This window comes from Budorcas taxicolor, chromosome 19 (assembly GCF_023091745.1).
Source record: "Budorcas taxicolor isolate Tak-1 chromosome 19, Takin1.1, whole genome shotgun sequence".
NCBI lineage: Eukaryota > Metazoa > Chordata > Mammalia > Artiodactyla > Bovidae > Budorcas > Budorcas taxicolor.
The window spans coordinates 19,168,765-19,195,267 of NC_068928.1; the positions used below are offsets into that span (position 1 = coordinate 19,168,765).

Genomic DNA, 26,503 nt, shown 5'->3' on the forward strand with positions numbered 1-26,503 from the left:
TGACCTGTTGATTCTCTGAGCCTTAGTTTCCCGGTCTGCAAAATGGGTATAACTAGGCCTTCCTGCAGCACTGCCACCCCATGCCCAGGCAGCGCCGCATCACACACACTGTTGTCTGGACATGACACAGCCACACGCTCAGGGGCAGTGTCTTCTAGAAGCTGTGAACGTGGTGAGAATGTCTGAGCCCATGTGCACTATTCTGACTTGGGGTGGAGGGTAGGAGGAGAGCAGAAGGGAGAAGGCCCTGGGAGAGGAGCACCCACTTCTGTCCTCCGTCTTCCTCCCTACCTTTCTCCTTCCTCTAAACGGACTTTCTCCTGCTCCTGCTCCTCCCTATTTAATAACAGATAAACTGCATTGAATTCCTTATCTTGGTGAGTCATTCCTGTTGCAGAGGTCTACCTGGACACCATGCAAAGCGGCAGTGGTCACGTAGGCGATGAAGAATGGGCCTTCAGGCACACCCAGGGCCCCTACATAAACCCAGTGAGTTCCAGGGCTGGGGGAGGCCTCGACCAGGGGGACGCAGCTCTCGGGCTCTGAGGAACAAGCTCCTGCTGGGGTGACAGGCGGCTGGGGGAGGCCTCGTTCCTAAGAGAACAGATGGAGGGCAGACACACCAACCAGGGTGGCCCTGCCCCCTCTTCTGCCTGTGCCCGTCTCCTCGGTGCCGCTCAGGGCCGAGGGGCACCAGGATTTGTGCCTGTGACAAATGTTTCCTGAGCTTCCTCCTGATCTCTCTCCTGTTCTGGGTGCTCAGTGGGGGAAGAAGAGTCTAAGTAATCAATAGAGAAGTGAATTTCCCTTTTTTTTTTTTTTTAATATGAAGGAAGGTAAACTTCTTCTGGGGAGGATAACAATGGAACATGGCACTTCAGGGCACTTACTTGGAAGATGATCTCCCTGGTTTCAGCCATTTACTAGCTGGATGACCACAAGCAAGTTACTTTACCTCTCTGGGCGTCAGTTTCTGCTTGGGTATAATGGGAGTAATCAAGTCACCACCCAGAGCTCGGGTAAGGATCAAGCAAGGTCGCACGTTGAGAGAGTTTGAAAGGTGTCTGGCCAACTGTGGTGGGCTCTGAAAGTGTTTAGAATTTTTAGGTGTCTAGGCGCAGGAGGAAAGACCTCCTGAAGAGATATCTGGCATCTGAGGGTTGAGAGAGCTAGGCAGGGCAGGTCAAGGGTGTCTGAGAAAGACTGTCCCGGGAGGGTGGAGTGGGCTGCCCCTGCACTGTGGCGTGCAAAGGGCTCTGTTTTGGGCATTTTAACCCCCTGTGTGGAGGCCTTGTCATAGGCAGCCTTGTTTAAACCAGCGGTCCCCACCTCCAGGCATGGATTGGTGTTTGTGCTTGGCCCGGTAGGAACTGGACTGCATGGCAGGAAGTGAACAGCTCATGAGCTAGTGACGCTCCATCCGTATTTATAGCCACTCCCCATCGCTCACATCTTCCCAGCCTTGTAAAAATTGTCTCCCGTGAAACTAGTGCCTGCTGCCAGAAAGACTGGGACAGCTGGTTTAAACCCTTATCATCTCCACCACATATATGTATTACTGAGGCTCACAGAGGTGGTCTGAGTCAGGATGTGTCGCCTGGGTCTTGTTCTTCATCAGATGGGGGACCCGGAGCCGCTTCCTGGTTCAGCCATTTTATTATTCTGATCACATGTTTTTACTCTCTAATCCTTGGATTCAAAAGCCCCACTGTAGACAGGTCACCTGACTTGGTGACATCAGAGCTGCCTGCACAGGGAGTTGGGAGGCCAGCCTAATCTGTGAGGCTATAAATCCAACATAAAAATCCATCTTCCTGGGTCATAGGAAGCAAAGGCCTGTGCTGCACTTTCCTGCTAAGATCACACACACACACAGGCACTCACAGAGGGGTCTTGGGCCACACCAGGCTTAAACCATACAATTTTATTTCCTTACAGTTCTGAGGTTAGAAATCTAGAATCAAATGTCAGCAAAGCTGTTTCCTCTAGAGCCTTCATGGGAGAATGTGTCCTTGTTTTTTCCAACTTCAGAGGCAGCCCGCTTGCCCTGGCTTGTGGCCCCTTCCTCCTCCTGCGATTTTTTTTTTTTTTTTGACTGTGTCAGGTCTCAATTGCGGCACAAGGCATCTTCACTGTGGCCCGTGGGCTCTCTAGCTGCGGCCCATGTGGGATCTTAGTTCTGCAACCAGGGATCTAACCCTCAGTTGTGGCATTGGAGGCAGATACTTAACTGCTGCTGGACCCCCAGGGAACTCTTCGCTTGCCTCCTTCTCTGAAGCTGCAGCTTCTTGCTTCTGCTGTCACGTCTCCTACAACCAACTCTCCTCCTCTGCCTCCCTCTTCGCAGACCCTGTGACTGTTGGGCCCACGCAGATATTCCAGATAACCCCCACCTCACAATCTCAAGATTCTTAACCATACCTGCAGAGTCCCTTTTGCTGAGTAAAGTAGCATATTCACAACTTCTAGGAATTATAATGTTGACATTTTTGGTGGGGAAAGGGAGAGGGTGTAATTACCCAGTCTACCATAACCTTCTTAGAGTCAATAAATATTAGTGGTTTCTTTGAATCTTTCCAGAAAAGTTTTATTTATAATAAGTAAATATATGTATATAGCCACGCCTACTCATTTAATAAATAATACAGAGGGCAATATTACTTATCAGTTATCAAAGTGGTCCCTTCTTCCTCTGTCCTTGTGAAGTCTCCCTAGAATCTGTTGTGTGGAAATACCATAATTAATTTCACCATTTTCTTCCTGGTGGACTTCTGGATTCATTTCCAGTTCTTTGCTATTAGAACGCAGTAATGAGTAATCTTATCTTCAGATTATACTCCATTTGAAATCATCTTGTGTTTCAGAATGTGAGGGCACCATTGAAGACATTAAAATCTCATGAAGATTTTTTGGGGGGAATCATTCCCTAAGATTAACCTGTACTGCCCGCCCCCATGATCCACACAGGGCTTCCTCCATCCTGCCTTCCTTCTGTGCCCTGAGGACCCCACCGATCACTCTATACCTTAGTGTGAATATGCTTGAGGGAGGAGCCCATGCTGCCAGGTGGATACATTTTCAGCCTTGTCTCTCCTGATGGTGAGAAAGGCTCTTAGGGGGATTTCAAAGTCCAACAAATGAGGGGATTCAGGCAAGAGCACCATGCTAGTCAGCCTGCAGTAGGCTGATTCCTCTTCTCCAAAATCACTGACATGGATTTTGACAGAAAGAACTCAAGAGATGCAGAGACGTTGTGATTTGCTTAATGTCACCAAAGTTTTTAATGGCAGAATTCAGACCAGACCTGCGGACCACAAAAGACACCTCTGCCCAAGGTCCGGGAGCACAGTCTGTCTGAGTGGGGTTCTGGCATCACTGGTTATCTCCCAGGGCCAGCTGTGCACACTGGGCTCAGAGGGGCTTCCCTGGATCCTGGGTGGTCCTACAGCCGAAGGACATGGACTAGGACTGAATTGAGCTGGTGTGGATTTTTTTTGTTGTTTGGCCTGTGGACTGTTTAACTCCTTGCCAAAGAGAAAGTATAATACAGAGATATTAGTATCATAAACAGCACATACCAGTCACTCAGTTTCAACTCATGGACTATCTGCTTTATCTCTGCCCAGCTCTACTTTCCTTTCCACCCCTGGATTGTTTTGAAGCAAATTTAGATATATCAGCCCAATGCAAATATTTCATTATATGTCACCTATAGCAAAGGAAACCTACTACAATCCTTTTGAAAGCATTTCACCCCCAGATTAGAAAGTTTTACAGAAGAAAAACCTCAGATTTCTGTCTTCTCCTAAAGACTTGGAAGCTCTGACAGCACCGGGCCTGGAAGGTGATCGGGTCACAGCCGAGTGGACACTGCTCTTTAGATGAGGGGGATGGGGCCTCCTTTGCTGCAGTCTCCACCACTCCCGACTGCCCCCTACCTGGCCAGTTCAGCTATGCAAATCACCTGCCTGGCTCCTGTAAGCATTTAATCTTTGTAAAATACTACTTAGAGAAGGTAGAAAATACTCCAACAGTGTGAGAATGTGAAAATTGACTTGGAGACAGAGCTGTGTTGAAGGCAGTTTATAGAACCACGTTAGATAGAAAGCATTCTGGAAGGATGCACCAGTCTCTCCCCACAGACATTTTCTCACTAATCATCAGTGTCACCCAGAAGCTGGGACTTGTTCTCATTTCATGGATGAAGAAACTGAGGCAAAGAGAAGTTAAATAAGCTTCCCAAGGCCACTCAGGTAATGAACAGCAGAATCAGGATTCCAACCTGAAGGATGCCTGGCTCTAAAATGAACCATCTTCACCATAAGCCTGGGTTCTTTAAAGAGGCTCAGGAAAGAGAACATGACAAGAGGATGGGGCCCAGAAGGGGTGGAGATGCCAGTGAGGACTTGGGAGTCTTCCCGGGGCCTGGAGGAAGGATGGGAGCCCAGGAGCAGGAGCAGAAAGGGGGCTGCCCCTGGCTGCAGAGAGCACCTGGGAAGAGGCATTTTCTGAGGCTGTGGGGGCAAAGGTCAAGGTCACCACTGTTCTCTCAGTGGGATAGGCAGGAAGGGGAGGATGACTTCTTCTTGGCCTGCTCAGCTGAGCAGAAGGTTTATCCTCGAGAACAGCTGGGTGGGTCTATTTGGTCCATGGTGGACCCCTGAGTCCCCAGCCAGGACTTGGGTCTTTACCAGCAGCTTGGCTTGGGGTCCAGCGACACCCTCACTCCCCTGGTTCCTCCCCATCTCAGGGCTGTGTACTCGCCACTTCTTCCTTTGCCAGCTGCCAATGTGACCTTGTCACCTCCTCTCAGAGCCTGAGGGGCTCCTTCTCCCAACCTCAGAATATCTGTGTCACTTCCTCGCTCCAGGGCTGGAAGGTCCATGGAGCTGAGGCTCCTTCTGTCCTGTTTGTGGCTGCACTGGGTCCCTAGGCTGCTGCCCCACACCCAGGCCAGCCCCGTCCAGGGCTGAAGAGCATGGAGAGAAGGAGGCAGGCCAACTGACCATTATCTCCTCTCCACAGCCTGTTCCATTCACTGGGAGGATCGAAGAAGGTCTCCAGGATGGACACAAGGTCACCGTCATGGGGCGTGTTCTTTCCACAGACGAAAACAGGTACTGGGAATTGTTGTGTCTCTCGGCCTCAGCCCTGAATGAACCAGGGTGCTGTCAGCTCAGGATGGTCCACACAGCATCCTCCAAGCTGCCCACACCCAGTTCAGGGGATGGCAAGGGCCCGGCCCTGCCAACAATGCTCAGCGCCCCCTACCACCTACCTGTAGCATCCGGGGCACCATTAGCCAGACTCCCCAGAGACAGGGGGAATGGAGGCTCACGGTCTAGGGAGGGAAGCAGGCCAGTCCAGAGGTGGAGTTCTGGGACTGAACTTCATATACAATGACCCAGAGCTGCACATACGTCAGTTCCCTTCATTTCCTCTAGCCAGTCTCATCTGCTTTGGAAACTTCATTTGAGGTGACCTGGAAATATTTAAACTTGCCATCAAAGTTGTATTTGGTCTCTTTCAGTCTCAAGGTTTTTCTCACGAAAGTCAATTCAAAATATAGATAACTCAGCAGTTTCCCATTGCCTTTCTCCCGAGGGGGACTGTCTGGGAACAGAGAAGAGCTTGCACGTATTCCAGAGGAGGGAGGTCCTCAGGAGTTCATGCAGCCCTGGCTGAACTCTATTGAGGTCCGGGTGGTGTGGAGGCCTGGGACCTGTGCACACTGAGGTCTGCCGTGCCCACAGGGGCCCCTCTGGACACGTGGCCTGTCTCAGAAGCCTCTCTGTCCAATCCCAGCTGACTTCTACCCCCGCTGTTCCTCTCATTACTTTGCATGGGGCCTGGGGACCTTCAGGATCCCTCCAGGCCCCTCCCCCGCCGCAGCCCTACTTCTACATCTGGCTTCTAGATGACTTCCTCTGCCACTGCCTCCCCTGCCAGGTGATACGGCCACAGTGATGTGGGACTCTGAGAGTCCTCAGTGCCTGCAGGGGACTGTGAGGGAAATGAGGCACCCGGTCCTGAAACCCTGCCCGCAGGGGAATCCGGGACCTTGACTATGAACTCCACCCCTCTCTGCCCCTCCCTGTGCCAACCCTTCCTCCCAGCACAGGAGGGCTTTCTACTCCCACCCTGTCTAATAGAGCCTGTCTCTACCTCCGAGGGTCCCCCTTCCGATGGGAGCTGCTGTTCTGTCCTTCCCTGGGGCAGAATTTTCAAAGGAACACAGGAATGAAGTTGGGGGACTGCAAGGGGAAAACGACACCCAGAGACGTGTCAGAAACACTCATCTCCACCTTAACAGAAACAGGAACTTAAAATTTCTCATTTCAGGGTCACTTGGAGCTTCGTTTTCATTGGAGGGAGGGCTGCTGGGTTCAGAAACGCACCAGTTCCTCTTGCCCCTGATGGCTATGGGCTCACAGAGCATGCTGGTATTCAGGATGGCATTCAGGACTCACACCCTTATGCACGAAAGCAAATGGGCTCTGGGGGTTCCGGGTGGTCTAGTGGTCAGGACTCAAGTCTTCCACTGCAGAGGTCATGGATTTGATCCCTTATCAGAGGTCTAAGATCCTCCAGCCATGAGGCCGAAAGAAGCCCGGATAAACAAGCAGACAGCGCACTCTGCTGGGAGAATGTCCACGGAGGGCTGCCTGCGGGTGTGGGGTGGAGCCTGGTCCTTGGGGATGGCATGGGAGCCAGGCGTGCCGTCTGACTGTGTGTGTTAGCTGGGAGCCTGAGTGACCCCGAGAAGCAGACTGAGAACCACACGGGGGCTGAGTTCAGGCAAGGTGTTGGGAGAGAGATGCTCATTGAATAATTCAGGCTGTACCTTGGTTAGGGGACAGGCATGAGTGCCATCTGGGAAAAAGCAGAACAAGCACTTGTTGCATCCCTTTGGTGAGCTAGGCCCCTTGGAAGCTCCTTTTGTCTTCCCTCCTCACCTTACAGTTTCAGCTATATCCAAAAGAGGTGGAGATGGTGAGGGGCTCCCTCTGAGGTGAGATGGGAACAAGAGATACTTATTTAGGGGTGCCCTCGGGCCGTTTCAGTTGTTATCCCTGAAGGAAGGCAGTCACCCCTTTTCTGCATGGGGCAGTTTGAGGATAGCATGGTCCTGGGTCATTGCAGATGACTAACAGGACAGATCTGGGGTCAGGGTCCAGGCCTGCTGACCTCTCTCAGGTCAGGTGGACACACAATACCCGCTGAAGAAGGACAGATGCACACTCTGAGGTCCCCATGCCCAGAGACCTAGAGTTTTTTCTGTATCTCCTCTTTAGACACCATATCTGTAGGTGTCCCATCAATGTATTGTTCTTTCCATTTGTCCTCTTTCCCAACTGAGCAGACACAGGCTGACCTCCAGGGAGCCACCACTTGGCCCCAAAGACTCTCACTTCTAGGCACATTCCTCTACTTCCATCTTGGACACAAATTTCTTTACCCATTTCCTCCTTACTTTTAGAAAACCACAGTGTAAGGGCAAAATGTGGTAACTGCACAAAACACGCTGCAAATTCGATGAACCAAATGGATGGGACGAGACTAGGGATGGGTACCAACCAGCCACGCAGGTTGTATGCAGGCTCCCAGACGATGTCCGTCAGAGTGAGCACCTCCTGTTCCCACCCTTGGCAGTAAGCCAGGAATCTGTCTGATGTTCCCTGACCTAGGTTTCAAGTGGACTTTCAGATGGGCACGAGTGACACGGACAACATTGCCTTCCACTTCAACCCTCGGTTTGAAGAGGGTGGGTATGTGGTCTGCAACACGAAGCAGTTAGGAAACTGGGGGCCGGAGGAGAAGAAGATACACATGCCCTTCCAGAAGGGGAGTCTGTTTGAGATCTGCTTCAAGGTAGACAGGTCCGCGTTCAAGGTGAGTGGGAATTCTCCTCTCCTCAGCTGTCTGTTCCCCAGCCCCATAAGGTGCTGCGAGCAGCCTTTAAATAGTCATGTGAGCAACACTTTTACAGAGAAGAGGACTATTTGCTTGTAAGGCCTCAGTCTCCTTACACACGTTCACCTCCTTACACACCTTCACCTGTTGCTTCTTTTACTCTGGAAGTAAGCACTAGAGAAGTCACCGTGATGCTTTATGGCCTCCTGGGTCCTTCAGTCCAAGTTATTTCCATTTCTCTGTCGTAGCCCTTCTTCCACTCCAGGTCCCTGGGAATATTTGTTTTCCTGTTACCTTGTTGCTGCATTTATCCAGGTGTTATTAAAGACTTAGTTCCGCCTGGCATTGCACATTGGTTTTGCAAGCAGAGTGGTGTCTCTGGGCTTGGGGAGATGGGAGGGGAGCTGAGTACATCTGTGTCCCTTTTCTCTGTGTGAACATGAATGTCCCCACCCCCTCATCACACAACCTGACATCACTTCTCTGCTCCCCATGGACATTTGCATGTATATTTCAATAACACCACAGAAGAGCTGAGACTAAAAACACAGACCCACTGTGATAAACACACACCAGAGGAACGAAGAAGCCAAGGACTAGAGTCAGATGGAGGTTGCCGTTTGATGCACTTAGGGTCCCGAGCATGTTCTTGCAACTGGCACAGCTCTGCAGGCTGTTGCCCTGACCTACAGGGGATTGATGTAAGAACTAGATACAGGTCTGAACGTCTGGAAGCAGGGCTCCCAGGGGCACGGGTGTGCTCCCACCTGGTCCTGGACCCCCTCCTGCCATGTGCGCTCCTCTCAACAGGTGTCTGTGAACAACAGCACCTTCCTGGATTATGCACACCGTGTGCCCTTCGACCAAGTCAACACCATCTCCATCAGCGGCTGCGTGCATGTGTCCTACATCACCTTCCAGGTCAGACTCCACCCAGCACTCGTCCCCAGGGGCTGGGTGTGGGGCCCCGTCCCCTGTGTGGGTCCCACTGTGTGAACTCAAAGGTGCCAGCCAGTCTCGTCTCCAGGTGTTTCTGGGTTCACACCTCTGGCTGCCCCAGTCTGTCCTTCTGTCGCTGTCTCTGGGGCACCCGCTCAGGCTCCTGGACTAGCAGGCTTCTTGTCTCTGTCTCTCTCTGTCATCCCCTTGGTGAGGAGGCCCTGTGCTTCTAGAAAGAACTTGGAATCAAACTGAAGCCAGCTCAGATCTCCAGCTCTGCCATTTTCATCAGCTGGGGAATCTTAGATGAGCGACTTCACCTCTCCCAGCCTTAGACTGTTCACCTGTGGAGTGAGCATGATCGGCCGCCCCACAGGTTGTTGTGTGAGTTCAATGAGACCATACACATCAAAGGGCAAGTATATCTTTTCTGTGGCCATTCCTGGGTTTATTTGACCCTCTCTGTGTATTATAATTTCTGAATGTGTTAGCAACATCTAAAAGGTTGGGACCAATTTTGCAAAATGAAAAAGTTCTGGAGTTGGATGGTGGTGACTTTTGCACAACCACAGGCGTGGACACTGGACTGTAGGTACACTCATGTGTGTGCCTGGTTGCTCAGTCATGTCTGACTCTTTGTGACTCCTCTGTCAATGGTGCTTCTCCAGGCAAAAATACTGGAGTGGGTTGCAGGCCCTCCTCCAGGGGATCTTCCCAACCCAGGGATCTTCCCAATCCAGGGATCTAACCCAGGTCTCCCTCACTGCAGGTGGATTCTTTACAGTCTGAGCTAGTACACTTAAGATGGTCAATTTTACGTGATGTGCATTTCACCACTGTTTAGCAAAAGAGGTCAGGTAGATTTCTTCTTCCTCCTGAAGATGGAGAGGTCCCAGGAGACTGATTACCTCATGGATGCTGACTAGAAAATTCCAGACTTTCTGATTAAGACTACATTCCTGGGGAAGGTCAAAGCTACAGTTAGGTCGGGTGTTACACCTAGGGTTGGTATCATGGGCTTCAACAAAAGTGAGGCCATTTTGAACCTGTGGTTTTCTCTTTAACTATGCCCCGCTTTGTAGCAAACTCTTAGCCTAACCAAAAGATATAATCAAAATGTAAGGCATCAGCATCACTCTCAGGTGCCTATATAGAGTCCCCACAGCTTTGTTCACCCTTGGTGTGGTCTCCATGGCCAGGACTGTTTGCTTAATCCCTCTGACATTTGTAACCCAGCAGGACCCTATGGGGCATCCTGGGACAGCCCTATGACCCATGAGGGTTATAAACCTTCAGCCTCCTGGCCCTTCCCCAAGTTCCAAGGATAAAATTTAAGTGAGAAAATGCAGAAGCAAAGGCTAACACTCTAGCAAAACACAGTGATAATAGGTTAACCATTAAACACCATCAAGGACCTTTAGTTCCTCCTCAAGAGCTATAGGGAGAAGGCAATGGCACCCCGCTCCAGTACTGTTGCCTGGAAAATCCCATGGACGGAGGAGCCTAGTGGGCTGCAATCCATGGGGTCGCTAAGAGTCGGACACGACTGAGCGACTTCACTTTCTCTTTTCACTTTCATGCATTGGGGAAGGAAATGGCAACCCACTCCAGTGTTCTTGCCTGGAGAATCCCAGGGACAGGGGAGCCTGGTGGGCTGCTGTCTATGGGGTCACACAGAGTCGGACACGACTGAAGCGACTTAGCAGCAGCAAGAGCAGCAGCAGCAGCAGCAGCAGCAAGAGCTATCGACAGTATTCTGAACCAAATTCTTGATGCTGTTTTACAGATACAGAAATCCCTACCATGTTGAAGATGTTCACTGTATGGTGCTCACACGGTCATAGAACCCAGAAGCTTGATGATACTGTTCCCGATTACATCACCAGCAACCAATCAGAAGACATCCTTGAGCTGATCACACACCCCTCACCCTCTCCCTCACCCTGTGTTTAAGACCATTTCCGTGAAAGTCATCATGGAATTTGAGGTTTTTAAGCTTGCCTGGACTCCTTGCCTGGTACCTGCAATTAATGCTGCGCTTTCCTTCATCATAACCCTGTGTCAGTAGGCTGGTTTTACTGTGCATGGATGAGTCCTACTGAGTGGAGGTAAACCTGATCTAGATAGTGATGGATGGATTGGAAATTCTGATGATGAATTCAGTTGAAAGATTCCTTTCTTTAGCAATGTATGGGGGGTTACAGAGTGGGGCTTTATCTTTCCTAGTCAGTGGCAGAGATAAAGAAAGGAAAAGGAGAATGGGTGTCATGTTTAGTTAAAGTGTGAAGACTTGATCTGTTCTCTCGGGCCCAGGCAGCCTACCTGAATGTCATCTACTGCTCTGCGTCCTCACTCTGATTCTGGGGTCTCCATCACTTGGACAGGACCAGGTGCCATGTGGGGTCTTCTTCAGTCCTGAGACATATATGCAAGGTTCAAGAGCTTGACTGTCATCCATGCAGTTGGGATGATCTGGTACAGTCCCTTTCAAGGAGGTTAAAGGGAAGTTTTTGCTCTTAGTGATTCCCAATCAGATGGTAGAAGATAACTGGGACTGAGTTTGGTGCGTTGTAGTCAGACTAAGTGCCCTCCAAGCCTCAGGTCACTCAGTGCTCACAACAGTCATATCAAAGGAGGCCCGTGATTAGCTCCATCTCACAGATGAGGAGAGACCGAAACTTAGAGAGTGCAGGGGGGCCAAGGTTGCCACCCCTACATGTGTCACTGTGGCCTGAGTATTCATTTAGGCTGATTCTTCTCAAGACACTGAAGACTCAAAGTGTTTCCTTTACCTCCTCCTCAACACGAGGTTGCAAAGAGTCGGACACGACTGAGCGACCGAACTGAACAACTGCAGCAAAGAATGCAGACAAAGGACCTGTTGTAGAAATAGAGCCGCGAGCAGGGATATTTACAGAACACAGTGAGGTGTGGAGATCAGAGTCCACTCTGCACCCAGCAAACACTATATACCAAACACTGACTTTTCTGTCAGTAGCCTTCCTCATCTTTGAAGTCCCAAACCATTGCCCTCAAAGTCCTCTTGTGACTTTAGCTGAAGGTGGTATTTAAAGTGATGGTTTTGACCCTTTTGGTGGGTAGTTCTCCTGGGTCTCTCCTATGTATGCAAGTGTTACTATACCTTTGTTAGATTGTTTTCCTTTTAATATGTCTCATGTCAATTTATTCTTAGACCAGCCAGAAGAACCTAGAAGGGTAGAGGAAAATTTCTTCATTCCCTAACATTCATGTTGTAACTTGTGACAGAATTCACTTCCTTTTTAGGGCTGAATGGTATTGCATTGTATGTATAGACCTCATTTTGTTTATCTAGTGATCCATCGATGGACACCAGTGTTGCTATCTCTTGGCTGTTGTAAATAATACCAGGTACATGGGTGTACACATCTCTCTTCAAGCCTCTGCTTTCAGTTCTTTAGGGTATATAGCCAGACATGGAATTGCTGGCAGTGGTAAGTTGCTTCGGTTGTGTCTGACTTTTTGCGACCCTGTGGTCTGTCGCCTGCCAGGCTCTTCTGTCCGTGGGATTCTCCTGGCAAGAGTACTGGAGTGGGTTGCCATGATCTTCTCCGGGGGATCTTCCTGACCCAGGGATCAAACCCAGGTGCCCTGCATTACAGGCAGATTCTTTACCATCTGACCCAGGTGTGGAATTGCTGGACCAGATGGTAATTCTGTGTTTAGCTGTTAAAGGAACATCCGTACTGTTTTGTAGGGTCGGTCTCAGACTATGCATAGTGATGCTCTCTGTTCAGGAACACCGGGGGCACTCACGAGTGTCTTTACTACTCATGGGAGCCCCAAAGACATTAGGCCAGTGGGAGCTAGTACTGTGGCCTGATGGGCCCCTGTGGTCCTTATCACGACTTCAAGACACAGCTCAGCAACAACCATCAGGTAGCTTTGAAGAAAACGAGGATTATTACTCTCAAGTCCTAAGGGCCACATAACACAGTGGCCAGGGGGAAGGAGCGGGTGAGAGCACAGGTTGGGGTTCCGCTTTTATTGGGGTCCAAATGTAGGGTGGTTACGCAGGAACCAGGGGGCAGGAAGCGACATGTGGGGTCACTCAAACAGTTACCTAGGTTGCCCAGGGTTTCCTAGAAAGGAGAACTTGATGGATGCAGCAAGCGTGGTGGCTTCTCTCAAAACTGTCACACAGCTGGCACCACGTTTACGAAAGATGAGTGTCTTCGAAATGGAAGCTTTAGCAATCAGAGGCTTAATGCCAGTCTCTTAGGGTCAAGCACGTACACTGTGTTTCCCATCACAGCCTCACCGTTTAGCATCCCACCAACAGCACAAAAGGCCTCCTTTCTCCTTGTCCTCATCCACACTTGTCAGTTTCTGGCTTTTTGAGAGGGTGAGGTGGCCCACACATTTAGAACAGATCCCATGGTCTACAGTGCAGAGAACAGAGAACCTCAGACGAGTGTCTGGACTTTAAATAACGGAGCTGGAGGGCTGCCTCTCACCTCAAGCCAGGTCGTGGGCAAGGGTCTCAGTGACTGCACACACGGTGACGCCAGGTTGCGGAGGTCAGCTGTGCCAGCCACTGGGTCTTGGAGACACCTCCTTACGGTCTTTTTTCATCCAAAAACCCACTGGCCTTTGGGTTTGGCAGTAGGCCCTCCATATAGGGCTGGAGCAGAGGCCCCTGGGCTCTCCTTTTTGGGCTGGACTCACTGTGACTCACTTCCAAATCACCTGGAGATGTCACAGTGCATGTCCGCTTGACCTCGAGCTGTCCCTGTTTCTCCCTGGGCTCTGAGAGTTTTGGGGTAGTTTCTAAATTTTTAAAAGTTCACTTACTTATTTTCCTTTGGCTGTGCTTATTCTTCTTTGCTTTGCACTGGCTTTCTCTAGTTGCAGCAAGTGGGGGCTTATTCAGTGCCTTGTATGGTTTCTCATTGCTGAGCCAGGTTGTAGGGGTGTGGGATTCAGTATTTAGAGCAAGTAGCCTCCAGAACCTGGGCTCAGTAATCGTGGCACCGCGTGTGGAGTCTCCCAGGACCAAGGATCAAACCCGCCTTCTCTGCATGGTGAGGTGGATTCTCACGCACTGTGCCCCTGCACATGGCCTGTGGTGTTGTTTAAACAGTACTTTATTGAGGTAGGTTCCATGTAAACACACAGACCCTAGTCTGCTGGATGAGTTTTTAATGCTGTAAACAGCTGTATGACCACCATCCAGGTCAAGCTCCAGGACATTCCCAGCACCCAGATGGCTCCTTCCGGTCCCTCCCATGTGGTGCCCCTCATAAGCCATTGCTTTTCTGACCCGTTTCTGGATTTTCTGTGATCAGAATGCTCCCAGTGTGTGCTCACTTGTGTCTGGCTCTTGTGCTCAACGGTGAGGTTCACTGAAGACCTTGCCTTTATCCTCAGTCCCATTTTCTTGCTGAGGGCTAGTCCATAGCAGGCAATTCCCAGGTGGCTCCATAGTAAAGCATCTGCCTGCCAATGCAGGAGACCCAGGAGACATGGGTTGGATCTCTGAGTTGGGGACATCCCCTGAAGGAGAGAATGGCAACCTGTACCAATACTCTTGCCTCGATAAATCCACAGGCAGAGGAGCCTGGTCTATAGCCCAAGGGTTTGCAAAGAGCATTCACTGTTCCCCTTCTCCTGTTTTAAATAGTGGTGTTGTTTCCAGTGAGGGGCTGTGACGAGTGAAGCTGTTAAGCACCTGTACATCTGTTCTGATCTCTCTTTGGTGAATATCTAGGAGCAGAGGAGCCAGGACATAGGAGAGGTAGAGGGGTAACTTTATTATAATCCACCAAGTTTCCAGCGCTGTTGTATTTTACACTCCAACCTGTGGTGAATGAGTTCCACTTGCTCCCTATTCCAGTGAATGAGGAAAAATTTCCCGTATCCCCGGTTTTGAAGAGGATTGCAAAGAATCTCTCCTTCTTTTCCCCCTTTCTGTTCCAAGCATGCCATCTTCCCCTTAAATCCAGTCATATTCTAGTTGATTCAGGAATTTAGTGGGGATGGAGGGTGGATGGAGGAGGCAAGTGGGCTCCGTCTATGAGAACGTCTCAGGGAAGTCAGTCTTTGCAAATTCTGAGAACCCAGGCAAGAGCCAGAAGGGAGAGAGGTGCAGACCTGTGTGTGGCCCTGGGGCACCTGCTCCCCTGCTCCCCACCTGGTGCCTGTAGGACCCTCAGCTGCTCGTCCCGGCTGCACCCCAGGGCCCCTCTCGAGCACACAGCGGGGTCCCACTTGACTTCAGGTAAGCTATGCGTTTCCTCCCTACCCCACTTTGCTACCCAGCTGATCCTAATCTCTGTTTTAGTCAATCATTTCCTTTAAAAAGGTGCTGGAGCCAATTAGAGACATTTATTCCACACAGTGACCCACCTCCATGTCATTCAGAAAGTTCTAGAATGTCTAAATCTTCTCCGCTCCCAGTCTAGAGCCCAGAAGGAAGGGAGAGAAGAGATAAGAAGGGAGAGAGAGATTCTTAGAGGGGAGGCATCAGAAGCTCCTGGGGCATCATTAAACACAATGAAATGGTACCTTCATGATGAGGATATCTATTCGTATTTACAACACATTTCTTTCCATCTGATCTTATATTATTTGTTTCTCTTTCTCTCTCTCTCTCTTTTTTTTTGACTGCACCGTGCTATATGCATTTTCTTGGTTCCCTGACCAAAAATTGAACCTATCCCCCCTGCAGTGGAAGCACAGAGTCCTCACCACTAAACCACCAGGGAAATCCCTCCATGACTAGGTTTTTATGTGAGGAATAGAATTTTAGAGGGAATATATCCCTTTTTGAGGCCCCAAGAAGGCTCATATGGCTCAGGCTATCACTAATGAGCTGTGTGACTTTTGGAATGACCTTTAAACACTCTGAGCCTCAGTTTCCCTATCTGGAAAATGGGTATAACCAGGCCTTCCCAGCACAACCTCCACCCCGTGCACCAGTAGCACCCAGCTGCCCGGGCCCCACCAAGCAGCTCTGTTTCTGTCTGGACCCACAAGAGACAGCCACGTTCTCAGGAACAGTGACGTCTAGAAGCTTCCTGCAATATGAGTGTGGTCAGGATCTCTGAGTCAACATGAACCTCCATGCACTATTGGATCTCAGTGCAGATCACAGGAGGCGAGCAGAGGGGAAAGGGCCCTGGGTGAGGAGCACCCACTTCCACCCTTTTCTCTCCTCCCTACCTTTCTCCCTGTTTCTAAACCCACATCATTTCCTGGATCCTCCCCCACTGAGTAACAGTCTAGTTGCTTTGGTTTCTATACATTTTTAAGTTCTCCGGGGGCAGTGGTTTTCCTGTCCAGTGTGTAAAGTGACAGTGGCCACAGAGGCGGTTGAGAGATGGCCTCAGGGACACCCAGTCTCCTTACAGACACCAGGGAGTTCCAGGGCTGGGGGTGGGGTGCGTCCCGGTGGACAGCTCTGGGGCTCTAAGAAAACAACTCCTGCTGGTGACAGAGGAGGGGAGCAGCAACCTGAAAAGAACACGGGAGGGCAGACCAACTTCTCCATGACCATCTCCTGGGTGCTGCTCAGGACGGCAGCGGGTGAGCATCCCCAGGATTCCTGCATCTGACCAACATTTCCTGAGCTCACGGTGGGTGCCTCCACTGTTCTAAGTAAGAACTGGGAAATTGATGGTTGTTTTGCATGAAGGGAGCAGGGCTTCTGGGGTGGGTAACAAGCCAGCATGGCACCAAGGAACATACTCTAAAGATGGCCTCTCTGTGCTGAACCATTTACTATTTGGATGACCTCAAGCAAGTTACTTTCCCTCTCTGGGCCTCAGTTTCTGCATCTATATAATGGGGTTGACCCTGGGGTTCCTGCCCAGATCTGGGGGAAAGACTAAGTGAGCTTGAAGGAAGATTGAGAGATCTTGAATAGTGTCTGGCCCACTGTAGGAGCTCTGAAAGTGTTTAGAGTTGTTAGGAGACTGGGCACAGCAGGGAAGCCCTCTTGAGGAGGTGTCTGCTCTCTGAGGGGCAAGAGAGCAAGGCAGGGCAGGTCAAGGGAGTATGAGAAGGGGCCACCTCAGGAGTTGGGGGAACTGGGTGCCCTGCACTGTGGGCTGCAGAGGGCTTCCTTCTGCGCCTTTTGACTTCCTGTGTGGAGGCCCCATCACAGGATGCCTTGTTGAAACCAGGGGTCCCCCTCCTCCAGGTCACATACTAGTGTTGGTTCAGGGCTTCTTAGGAACTGGGCCCCACGGCAGGCATGAATGGCAGGCAAGTTAGTGAAGATTCATCTGTATTTACAGCCACTCCCCATCACTCGCATCCCCTTGTCCTTGGAAAAATAGTCTTCCACAAAACCAGTCCCTGTGCCACACAGGTTGGGGCCAGCTGGTTTAAACCCTTATCACTCCATGTCATACGTGTAAAATTGAGCCTCATAGAGCTGGAAGCCACTTGTTCAAGGCCCCTAGGTGGAAAGTGGCCAAGGAGGGAGGTGCCTTAATTCCCCGGACCTGGAGAAAGGAGGTGCCCACAGAGAGAGCCCTGCGGAAGGAGACAGGCAAAGAGGGGATGGCCCCAGGGCAGGCGGTTTCTGTGCTCACCGTGTGCTGGGCCCGACGCTGCAGTAGGAGCCTCTCCCTGCCTCGGTGTCCCAAGAGGTTGGGCACGTGGGCTGACTGAGGGCTTCCTGGAATGGGGAAGAAGAGGGCTTCCTAGACACACACCAGCCTCCACTGAGGGAAAGACACGCACACTGAGGTCCCTGCCCTTGGAGAGCTACGGTTTATTCTGTCTCCCTTTTAGACACCAATCTGTTCCTGTGCCATCAGTGTCACCTGTCCTTTCCAGCTGTCCCCTTTCCCAACTGAGCAGACACAGGCTGGCCTCTAAGGAGCCGCCACTTGACCCCAAAGCCTCTCACTTCTAGGCACATATTTCCGCTTCCATCTTGGACACAGATTTCTTTACCCTTTTTCTCCTTATTTTTAGAAAATGAAACTCTAAGGGCAAAATGTGATTGCAGCCATGAAATTAAAAAACACATACTCTTGGAAGGAAAGTATGACCAACCTAGACAGCATATGAATAAGCAGAGACATTACTTTGCCAACAAAGTCCATCTAGTCAAGGCTATGGTTTTTCCTTCATCATGTATGGATTTGAGAGTGGAACTGTGAAGAAAGCTGAGTGCTGAAAAATTGATGCTTTTTAACTGTGGTGTTAGAGAAGACTCTTGAGAGTCCCTTGGACTGCAAAGAGATCCAACCTGTCCATTCTGAAGGAGATAAGCCCTGGGATTTCTTTGGAAGGAAAGATGCTAAAGCTGAAACACCAGTACTTTGGCCACCTGATGCGAAGAGTTGACTCATTGGAAAAGACTCTGATGCTGGGAGGGATTGGGGGCAGGAGGAGAAGGGGACGACAGAGGATGAGATGGCTGGATGGCATCACCGACTCAATGGACGTGAGTCTGAGTGAACTCTGGGAGATGGTGATGGACAGGGAGGCCTGGCATGCTGCAATCCATGGGGTTGCAAAGAGTCGGACACGACTGAGTGACTGAACTGAAATGAACTGAACGCAGATAATCCTGGCATGTGCACAGAGAGCCCCACTTCACCCCCAACTTCACAGCTGAACAATCCAGCTCTGTCTGGGGCCAGAGACGCACCCTCTCTTCCGCGTGTTTGGTCCTCATGGTCAGTTGCTTCTCCACCTGCCTGGGTGGTGATGACTGCCTCCTCGGCCTGAGTTTCCCCTCAGCGGCTGAGCTGAACTGAAATGAACTGAACCTTGAAGAAGGGGAATTGTGGTTGGACTGTTTCTGAGTCGGAACCAGTTCATGGGGGAACTCGTTCTTGTGGGAGTAGGAACAGCCTAGTAGGAACTAGCTGATTTGTTTTGTAGGGTAATTTATTTACCTGGTTTGGGAAATGGTTGATCTGTACACCAATGATGGAATCTGTGCCATCTTTGTAGGAATTTTCCTATGTCTTTTGTGTTTTGGTGTTATCAAACTGTTAAAAACAGGAAGTATTTCATCTGTCCTGAAGGAAAGCTCTTTGAGGTATAGATTAGATATGTTAAGATAAGGAGAGCAATGGCCCCTTAATGGCTCACATTTATACAATCTTGAAGTTAGAAATACGGAATGAATCAAGGCGAAGACTAGTTTTGCCAAGAAAATGCACTGGTCATAGCAAACACCCTCTTCCAACAACACAAGAGAAGACTCTACACATGGACATTACCAGATGGTCAAACTGAAATCAGATTGATTATATTCTCTGCAGCCAAAGATGGAGAAGCTGTATACAGTCAACAAAAACAAGACCAGGAGCTGACTGTGGCTCAGATCATGAACTCCTTATTACCAAATTCAGACTCAAATTGAAGAAAGTAGGGAAAACCGCTAGACCATTCACATATGACCTAAATCAAATCCCTTATGATTATACAGTGGAAGTGAGAAATAGATTTAAGGGCCTAGATGTGATAGATAGAGTGCCTGATGAACTATGGAATGAGGTTAGTGACATTGTACAGGAGACAGGGATCAAGACCATCCCCATGGAAAAGAAATGCAAAAAAGCAAAATGGCTGTCTGGGGAGGCCTTACAAATAGCTGAGAAAAGGAGGGAGGCAAAAAGCAAAGGAGAAAAGGAAAGATATAAGCATTTGAATGCAGAGTTGCAAAGAATAGCAAGAAGAGATAAGAAAGCCTTCTTCAGTGATCAGTGCAAAGAAATCGAAAGACTAGAGATCTCTTCAAGAAAATTAGAGATACCAAGGGGACATTTTATGCAAAGATGGGATCGATAAAGGACAGAAATGGTCTGGACCTAACAGAAGCAAAAGATATTAAGAAGAGGTGGCAAGAATACAAGGAAGAACTGTACAAAAAAGATCTTCATGACCCAGATAATCATGATGATGTGATCACTCATCTAGAGCCAGACATCCTGGAATGTGAAGTCAAGTGGGCTTTAGAAAGCATCACTATGAACAAAGCTAGTAGAGGTGATGGAATTCCAGTTGAGCTATTTCAAATCCTGAAAGATGATGCTGTGAAAGTGCTGCACTCAATATGCCAACAAATTTGGAAAACTCAGCAGTGGCCACAGGACTGGAAAAGGTCAGTTTTCATTCCAATCCCAAAGAAAGGCAATGCCAAAGAATGCTCAAACTACCGCACAATTGCACTCATCTCACATGCTAGTAAAGTAATGCTCAAAATTCTCCAAGCCAGGCTTCAGCAATACGTGAACCATGAAATTCCTGATGTTCAAGCTGGTTTTAGAAAAGGCAGAGGAACCAGAGATCAAAGTGCCAACATCCGCTGGATCATGGAAAAAGCAAGAGAGTTCCAGAAAAACATCTCTTTCTGCTTTATTGACTATGCCAAAGCCTTTGACTATGTGGATCACAATATAGTGTGGAAAATTCTGAAAGAGATGGGAATACCAGACCACCTGACCTGCCTCTTGAGAAATCTGTATGTAGGTCAGGAAGCAACAGTTAGAACTGGACATGGAACAACAGACTGGTTCCAAATAGGAAAAGGAGTACGTCAAGGCTGTATATTGTCACCCTGCTTATTTAACTTCTATGCAGAGTACATCAAGAGAAACGCTGGACTGGAAGAAACACAAGCTGGAATCAAGATTGCTGGGAGAAATATCAATCACCTCAGATATGCAGATGACACCACCCTTATGGCAGAAAGTGAAGAGGAACTAAAAAGCCTCTTGATGAAAGTGAAAGAGGAGAGTGACAAAGTTGGCTTAAAGCTCAACATTCAGAAAACAAAGATCATGGCATCCAGTCCCATCACTTCCTGGGAAATAGACAGGGAAACAGTGGAAACAGTGTCAGACTTTATTTTTGGGGGCTCCAAAACCACTGCAGATGGTGACTGCAGCCATGAAATTAAAAGACACTTACTCCTTGGAAGGAAAGTTATGACCAACCTAGATAGCATATTCAAAAGCAGGGATATTACTTTGCCGACTAAGGTCCGCCTAGTCAAGGCTATGGTTTTTTCTGTGGTCATGTATGGATGTGAGAGTTGGACTGTGAAGAAGGCTGAGCGCCGAAGAATTGATGCTTTTGAACTGTGGTGTTGGAGAAGACTCTTGAGAGTCCCTTGGGCTGCAAGGAGATCCAACCAATCCATTCTGAAGGAGATCAACCCTGGGATTTCTTTGGAGGGAATGATGCTGAAGCTGAAACTCCAGTACTTTGGCCACCTCATGAGAAGAGTTGACTCATTGGAAAAGACTCTGATGCTGGGAGGGATTGGGGGCAGGAGGAGAAAGGGACGACCGAGGATGAGATGGCTGGATGGCATCACGGACTCGATGGACATGAGTCTGAGTGAACTTCGGGAGATGGTGATGAACAGGGAGGCCTGGCGTGCTGCGATTCATGGGGTCGCAAAGAGTTGGACACGACTGAGCGACTGAACTGAACTGAACTGAAATGAAATGAAGTTAGAAATGCTTTGCAAAGGAGAGGGACACAATGATAATAAATGAAGAGTCCCAGAAGCTCCTTTGAGCTTGAGGTGTCTGATTCTAATTTCCCTACAGGAGCCCCAGGTAACTTTGACAGTCGGAAGCTTCAGCTCCAGTATGGGGTGCTCCCCCTGTGAAGGAAAACTCTGGCCCTTTCGAGAAAGGTCACAGGTCTAATGGGACTAGGAAGTCACATTGATGTGACTTTCCAGTTTTGCCAGGAGGATTCATGTAGGCTGATTCTTTTTTTTTTTTTTTGGCAGGGTGGGGGCATGGGGGTTGGTACGTGGCTTGACGGATCTTAGTTCTCCCACCAGGGATTAAAGCCACACTCCCTGCAATGGAAGTCTGAGGTCTTAACCACTGGACTGTCAGGGAAGTCCCTATACTGATTCTTTTTTAAGAAACAGGTCTGTTCCAGAAATAGAGCCTTGACCAGTGATATCTCCGAAAGACCCTGGGGGTGGTGTGGTGGGGAAACGCGGCAGGACCTAGAGATCAGAGTCCACTCTGAGCCCAGCAAGCACTTACTCACCAAACATTTGCTTGTCTGTGAATCCCCTGCCTCCTCTATGAAGTCCCAAACCATTACCTTCAACATTCTCTTCTGTTATAGCTGCAGGTATTATTTAAGCTGAGGGTGTTGACCGTTTTGGCGGGCTAATTCTGCTGGGTGTCTCCCATATATATGTGTTAATAAAGTCTTCTTCAATTTATCTCCTGTTCATCTCTCTCATGTCAATTTAGTTCTTAAACCGGCCAGAAGGACATAGAAGGATACAGGACAGTCTCTTCATTCCCCAACATCCGTGCTGTAATCTGTGTGGCTTTTGTCTCTGATTGTGGATGGACATGCTGGCAGTTCAGGAGTACCTGGGGGCCCTCACGTGGGCCTTTACTACTCGTGGGAGTCCCCGCAGGCATTTCCTCAGCTGGTGCAAATGTCACAGTTTCCACTACAGTTGAAAGATGCAGCTCAGCAACAACCAAGGGGGAGCTTTGGTAAAACAGGGCTTCTTACTCTCACATCCTGAGGGCCACGCAGGACAGTGGCCAGTGTGGAGGGGGGAGGGAGCAGAGAACTGGGCTTCTGCCTTTATTGGAGTCCAAGGGTGGGGTGGTGAAGCGAGAACCAGGGGCAGGAAGAGACAGGTGGGGTCACTCACATGGTTATCTAGGTTGCCCAAGGTTTCCTAGAAAGGAGAACCTGATGGGTGAGGCAGGCGTGGGGGCTTACCTTGAAGCCGGTATACAGCTGACAGTGTGTTCATGCAAAATGCGTGTTTGAAATAGAAGCTTTAGCCATCAGAAGCTTAATACCGGTCCCTTAGGATCAGGCATGTTTACTGTGTTTCCAACAGTGCCAAAGGCCTCCTTTCTCCAAGACCCCGTCAATACTTGTCAGTTTCTTGAGAGTGTGAGGTGGCCAACACATTGAGAACAGATCCTATGGTCTACAGGGCAGAGAACGGATAGCCTCAGACAAGTGTCTGCAACTTTGAGTAACAGAGCTCTGAGGGCTGCCTCTCACCTCCTTAAGCCAAGAACCAGGCCCTGGGAAGGGATCTCAGTGACTGCACGGTGATGCCAGGCTGCTGAGGTCAGCTGTGCCAGGCACTGGGTCTTGGAGATGCCTCCCTACTCTCTCCATCCATCTGAAAATACCCTGACCCTCAAATTGGCTGTCGCCTCTCTCTGTGGAGTGGGAGCAGGGCCGTGGGCTCTTCTTTATGGTTTGGACTCACTGTGACTCAGCTATGCTCAATTCACATGCCAGCAAGGATATGCTCAAAATCCTTCAAGCTAGGCTTTAGCTGTGCGTGAACTGAGAACTTCCAGATGTACAAGCTGGGTTTAGAAAAGCCTGAGGAACCAGAGATCAAATTGCCAACATTTGTTGGATCATAGAGAATTCAAGGAAATTCCAGAAGAAACACCTACTTCTGCTTCACTGACTATACTAAGCCTTTGACTGTGTGGAACAAAACAAACTGGAAAACTCTTAAAGAGGACCAGATCACCCTGGGCTTCCTTGAGAGCTCAGTTGGTAAAGAATCTGCCGACACTGCAGGAGAGCCCGGTTCGATTCCTGGGCCTGGAAGATCCGCTGGAAAAGGAATAGGCTCCCCACTGCAGTATTCTAGGGCTTCCCTTGTGGCTCAGCTGGTAAAGAATCCACCTGCAATGCGAGAGACCTGGGACCGATCCCTGGATTGGGAAGATCCCCTGAAGGGAAAGGTTACCCACTCTAGATCCTGGCCTGGAGAATTCCATGGACTGTATAATCCATGGGGTGGTAAAGAGTCCGTCACGCGTGAGCAACTTTCCTTACTTACTCATCAGACCACTGTACCTGTCTCCCGAAAAACCTGTATGAGGGTCAGGAAGCAATGATTAGAACTGGACATGGAACAACTGACCTGCTCAAAATTGGGAAAGGAGTATGACAAGGCTGTATGTTCTCACCCTGCTTATTTAACTTTATGCAAAGTACATTATGAGATATGCCAGGCTGGATGAGTTATAATCTGGAATCAAGATTGCTGGGAGAAATAACAACCTCAGAAAGGCAGAAGGTACCACTCTAATGGCAGAAAGTGAAGAGGAACTAAAGAGCCTCTTGACGAAAGTGAAAGAAGAGAGCGAAAAAGATGGCTTAAAATCCAACATAAAAATACCTTAAGATCATGGCCTCTGGTCCCATCACTTCATGGCAAATAGAATGTGAAATGGGAAAACAGTGAGAGATTTCGTTTTCTTGGGATCCAGAATCACTGCTTGTGGTCACTGCAGCAATGAAGTTAAAAGACGCTTGCTCCTTGGAAGGAAACCTATGAAAAACCCAGACAACATTTTAAAAAGCAGAGACACCACTTTCCCAACAAATATTTTCCAGTAGTTATGTACAGTTGTGAATGTTGGACCATAAAGAAGGTTGACGCCAGAGAACTGATGCTTTTGAATTGTGATGCGGGAGCAGACTCTTTGAGAGTCCCTTGAACAGCAAGGAGATCAAACCAATCAAACCTAAAGGAAATCATCCTGGGATATGCATTGGAAGAACTTGTGCTGAGGCTGAAGCTCCAGTACTTTGGCCACCTGATGTGAAGAGCCCATTCATTGGAAAAGGCCCTGATGCTGGGAAAGACTGGAGGCAGGAGGAGAAGGGGACGACAGAGGATGAGATGATTAGATAGCATCACCGACTCAATGGAGATGAATTTGAGCAAACTCCAGGAGATAGTGTAGGACAGCGGAGCCTGGCACACTGCAGTCCACGGAGTTGCAAAGAGTCAGACACAACTTGACAACTGAACAACAGCTTCCAAGTTGTCTGGTGATGCCAAAGTGTGTTTACTGGAACTTCAGCTGTCTCTGTGTCTCCCTGGGCTCTGAGAATAAAAAAACAAAACAAAACAGTATTTTATTGAGTTATGGTTCAAGTAAACACATAGACCCTAGTCTGTTGGATGAGTTTTTATGTTGTAAACAGCTGTGTGACCATCATCCGGGTCAAGCTCCAGGACATTTCCAGCACCCAGATGATTCCTTCGGGTTCCTCTCAGTTGGGGCCCGCCATGGGCCATCACTTACCTGACTGTTGTTGGATTTTATCTAATAAAAGACTCCCAGCCTGTGCTCACTCGTGCCTGGCTCCTGTGCACAGCTGTGAGTGTCACTGATGATCGTGCCTATATCTTTGGTCCCTTTTTATTGCCAAGGGCTAGTCCATTGTGGTTACATCATCATTCATGTTTCCTTTCTGTTGCTCGTGGACAGCGTGATTCCAGTGTGGGGCTACGGTGAGTGAAGCTGTTATGCATGCATGCATATGTTTTCATCTCTCTTGGGTAAACATCTAGGAGCAGAGGAGCCTGGACACAGTAGAGGCAAAAACCCCACCAACAAGTCTCCAACCCGCTTGCATTTTACAGTCCAACCTGCAGTGGATGAGAGTTCAGTGATCTTTATCCCAGTAGATGAGGAAACGGTCCCCGTGTTCCTGGTGTCAAACAGGATTGCAAAGCATTTCCCCTTCTTTTCCTCCTTTCTGCTTCAACTGTGCCATCAGCCCCTTAAACCCAGTCACATTGCGGTTGATCTAGGAATGTAGTGGGGACGGAGGTTGGACAGAGGAGGCATGTGTGTGCAGTCTATGGGAACATCTCAAATAAGTCAGTCTTTGCAAATTCTGGGGCACCGAGGCAAGCCTAAGAATAGAGAGAGGTGCAGACAGGTTCTCAGCCCCGGGGCACCTGCTCCACACTCAGTACCTATAGGCCCCTCAGCTGCTTGTCCTGGCTGGACACGGGGTCCCGTCTCCAGCACACGGTGGGGGCCTACTTAATCTCCGCTAAATCTGTTGTTGCTGTGTGTTTCCTCCCAAACCCCTTTCCGACAAAAGCTGATCCTGAGTCTCTGTTTCAGTCAAACATTTCCATTAACAAGGTACTGGAACCAGTTAAAGACAGTTATTCAATATATTGCCTCCAACCTAAAGTCAGTTGTAATATTCTATTATGTCTGAGATGTCTCTGCTCCCCATTCTAAAGCCCAGAATCAAGAAAGAGAAGAGAGAGAGAGATTCACAGAGAGGAGGGGTCAGAAGTTCCCGGGGCATCGTTACGCACAAAGATAAGGGAACCTCCACCACCGGGTTTTTTATTTTCAACACATTTCTTTTTATATGATTATGCTTTTATGTGAGAAGTAGAATTTTAAATGGGAGGAATACCTTTTGAAGAAGTGGAGTAACCTTATATGGCTCAAGCTGCCACTAGTGAGCTGTGTGACCTTGGATATGACCTGTAGATTCTCTGAGCCTTAGTTTTCCGGTCTGCAAAATGGGTATAACTAGGCCTTCCTGCAGCACTGCCACCCCATGCCCAGGCAGCGCCCCATCACACACACTGTTCTCTGGACATGACGCAGCCCACGCTCAGGGGCAGTGTCTTCTAGAAGCTGTGCATGTGGTGAGAATGTCTGAGCCTACGTGAACTATTCTGACTTGGGGTGGAAGGTAGGAGGAGAGCAGAGGGGAGAAGGCCCTGGAGAGGAGCACCCACTTCTGTCCTCCGTCTTCCTCCCTACCTTTCTCCTTCCTCTAAACTGACTTTCTCCTCCTCCTGGCTCCTCTCCATTGAATAACAGATAAA

General features: G+C 49.2%; 1 protein-coding gene across 1 annotated transcript; it reads left to right on the forward strand.

Moving 5' to 3' along the window:
• Window positions 1-414: 414 nt before the first annotated feature.
• On the forward strand, window positions 415-11,211 carry LOC128064849 (galectin-9B-like). The gene is made up of 5 exons (XM_052657828.1): window positions 415-489; window positions 5,026-5,117; window positions 7,689-7,893; window positions 8,725-8,835; window positions 11,167-11,211. Exons 1-5 carry the CDS (start codon window positions 415-417, stop codon window positions 11,209-11,211), a joined length of 528 nt encoding a protein of 175 aa, XP_052513788.1.
• Window positions 11,212-26,503: the final 15,292 nt, after the last annotated feature.

What these genes read in the sequence shown, in the direction of transcription:
- LOC128064849 (XM_052657828.1), top strand. Translation starts at nt 415, where the DNA reads ATGCAAAGCGGCAGTGGTCACGTAGGCGATGAAGAATGGGCCTTCAGG. An exon ending in AGGGCCCCTACATAAACCCA is followed by an intron (nt 490 to 5,025) that starts GTGAGTTCCAGG and finishes TCCTCTCCACAG; the next exon opens with CCTGTTCCATTCACTGGGAG. An exon ending in TAGACAGGTCCGCGTTCAAG is followed by an intron (nt 7,894 to 8,724) that starts GTGAGTGGGAAT and finishes TCCTCTCAACAG; the next exon opens with GTGTCTGTGAACAACAGCAC.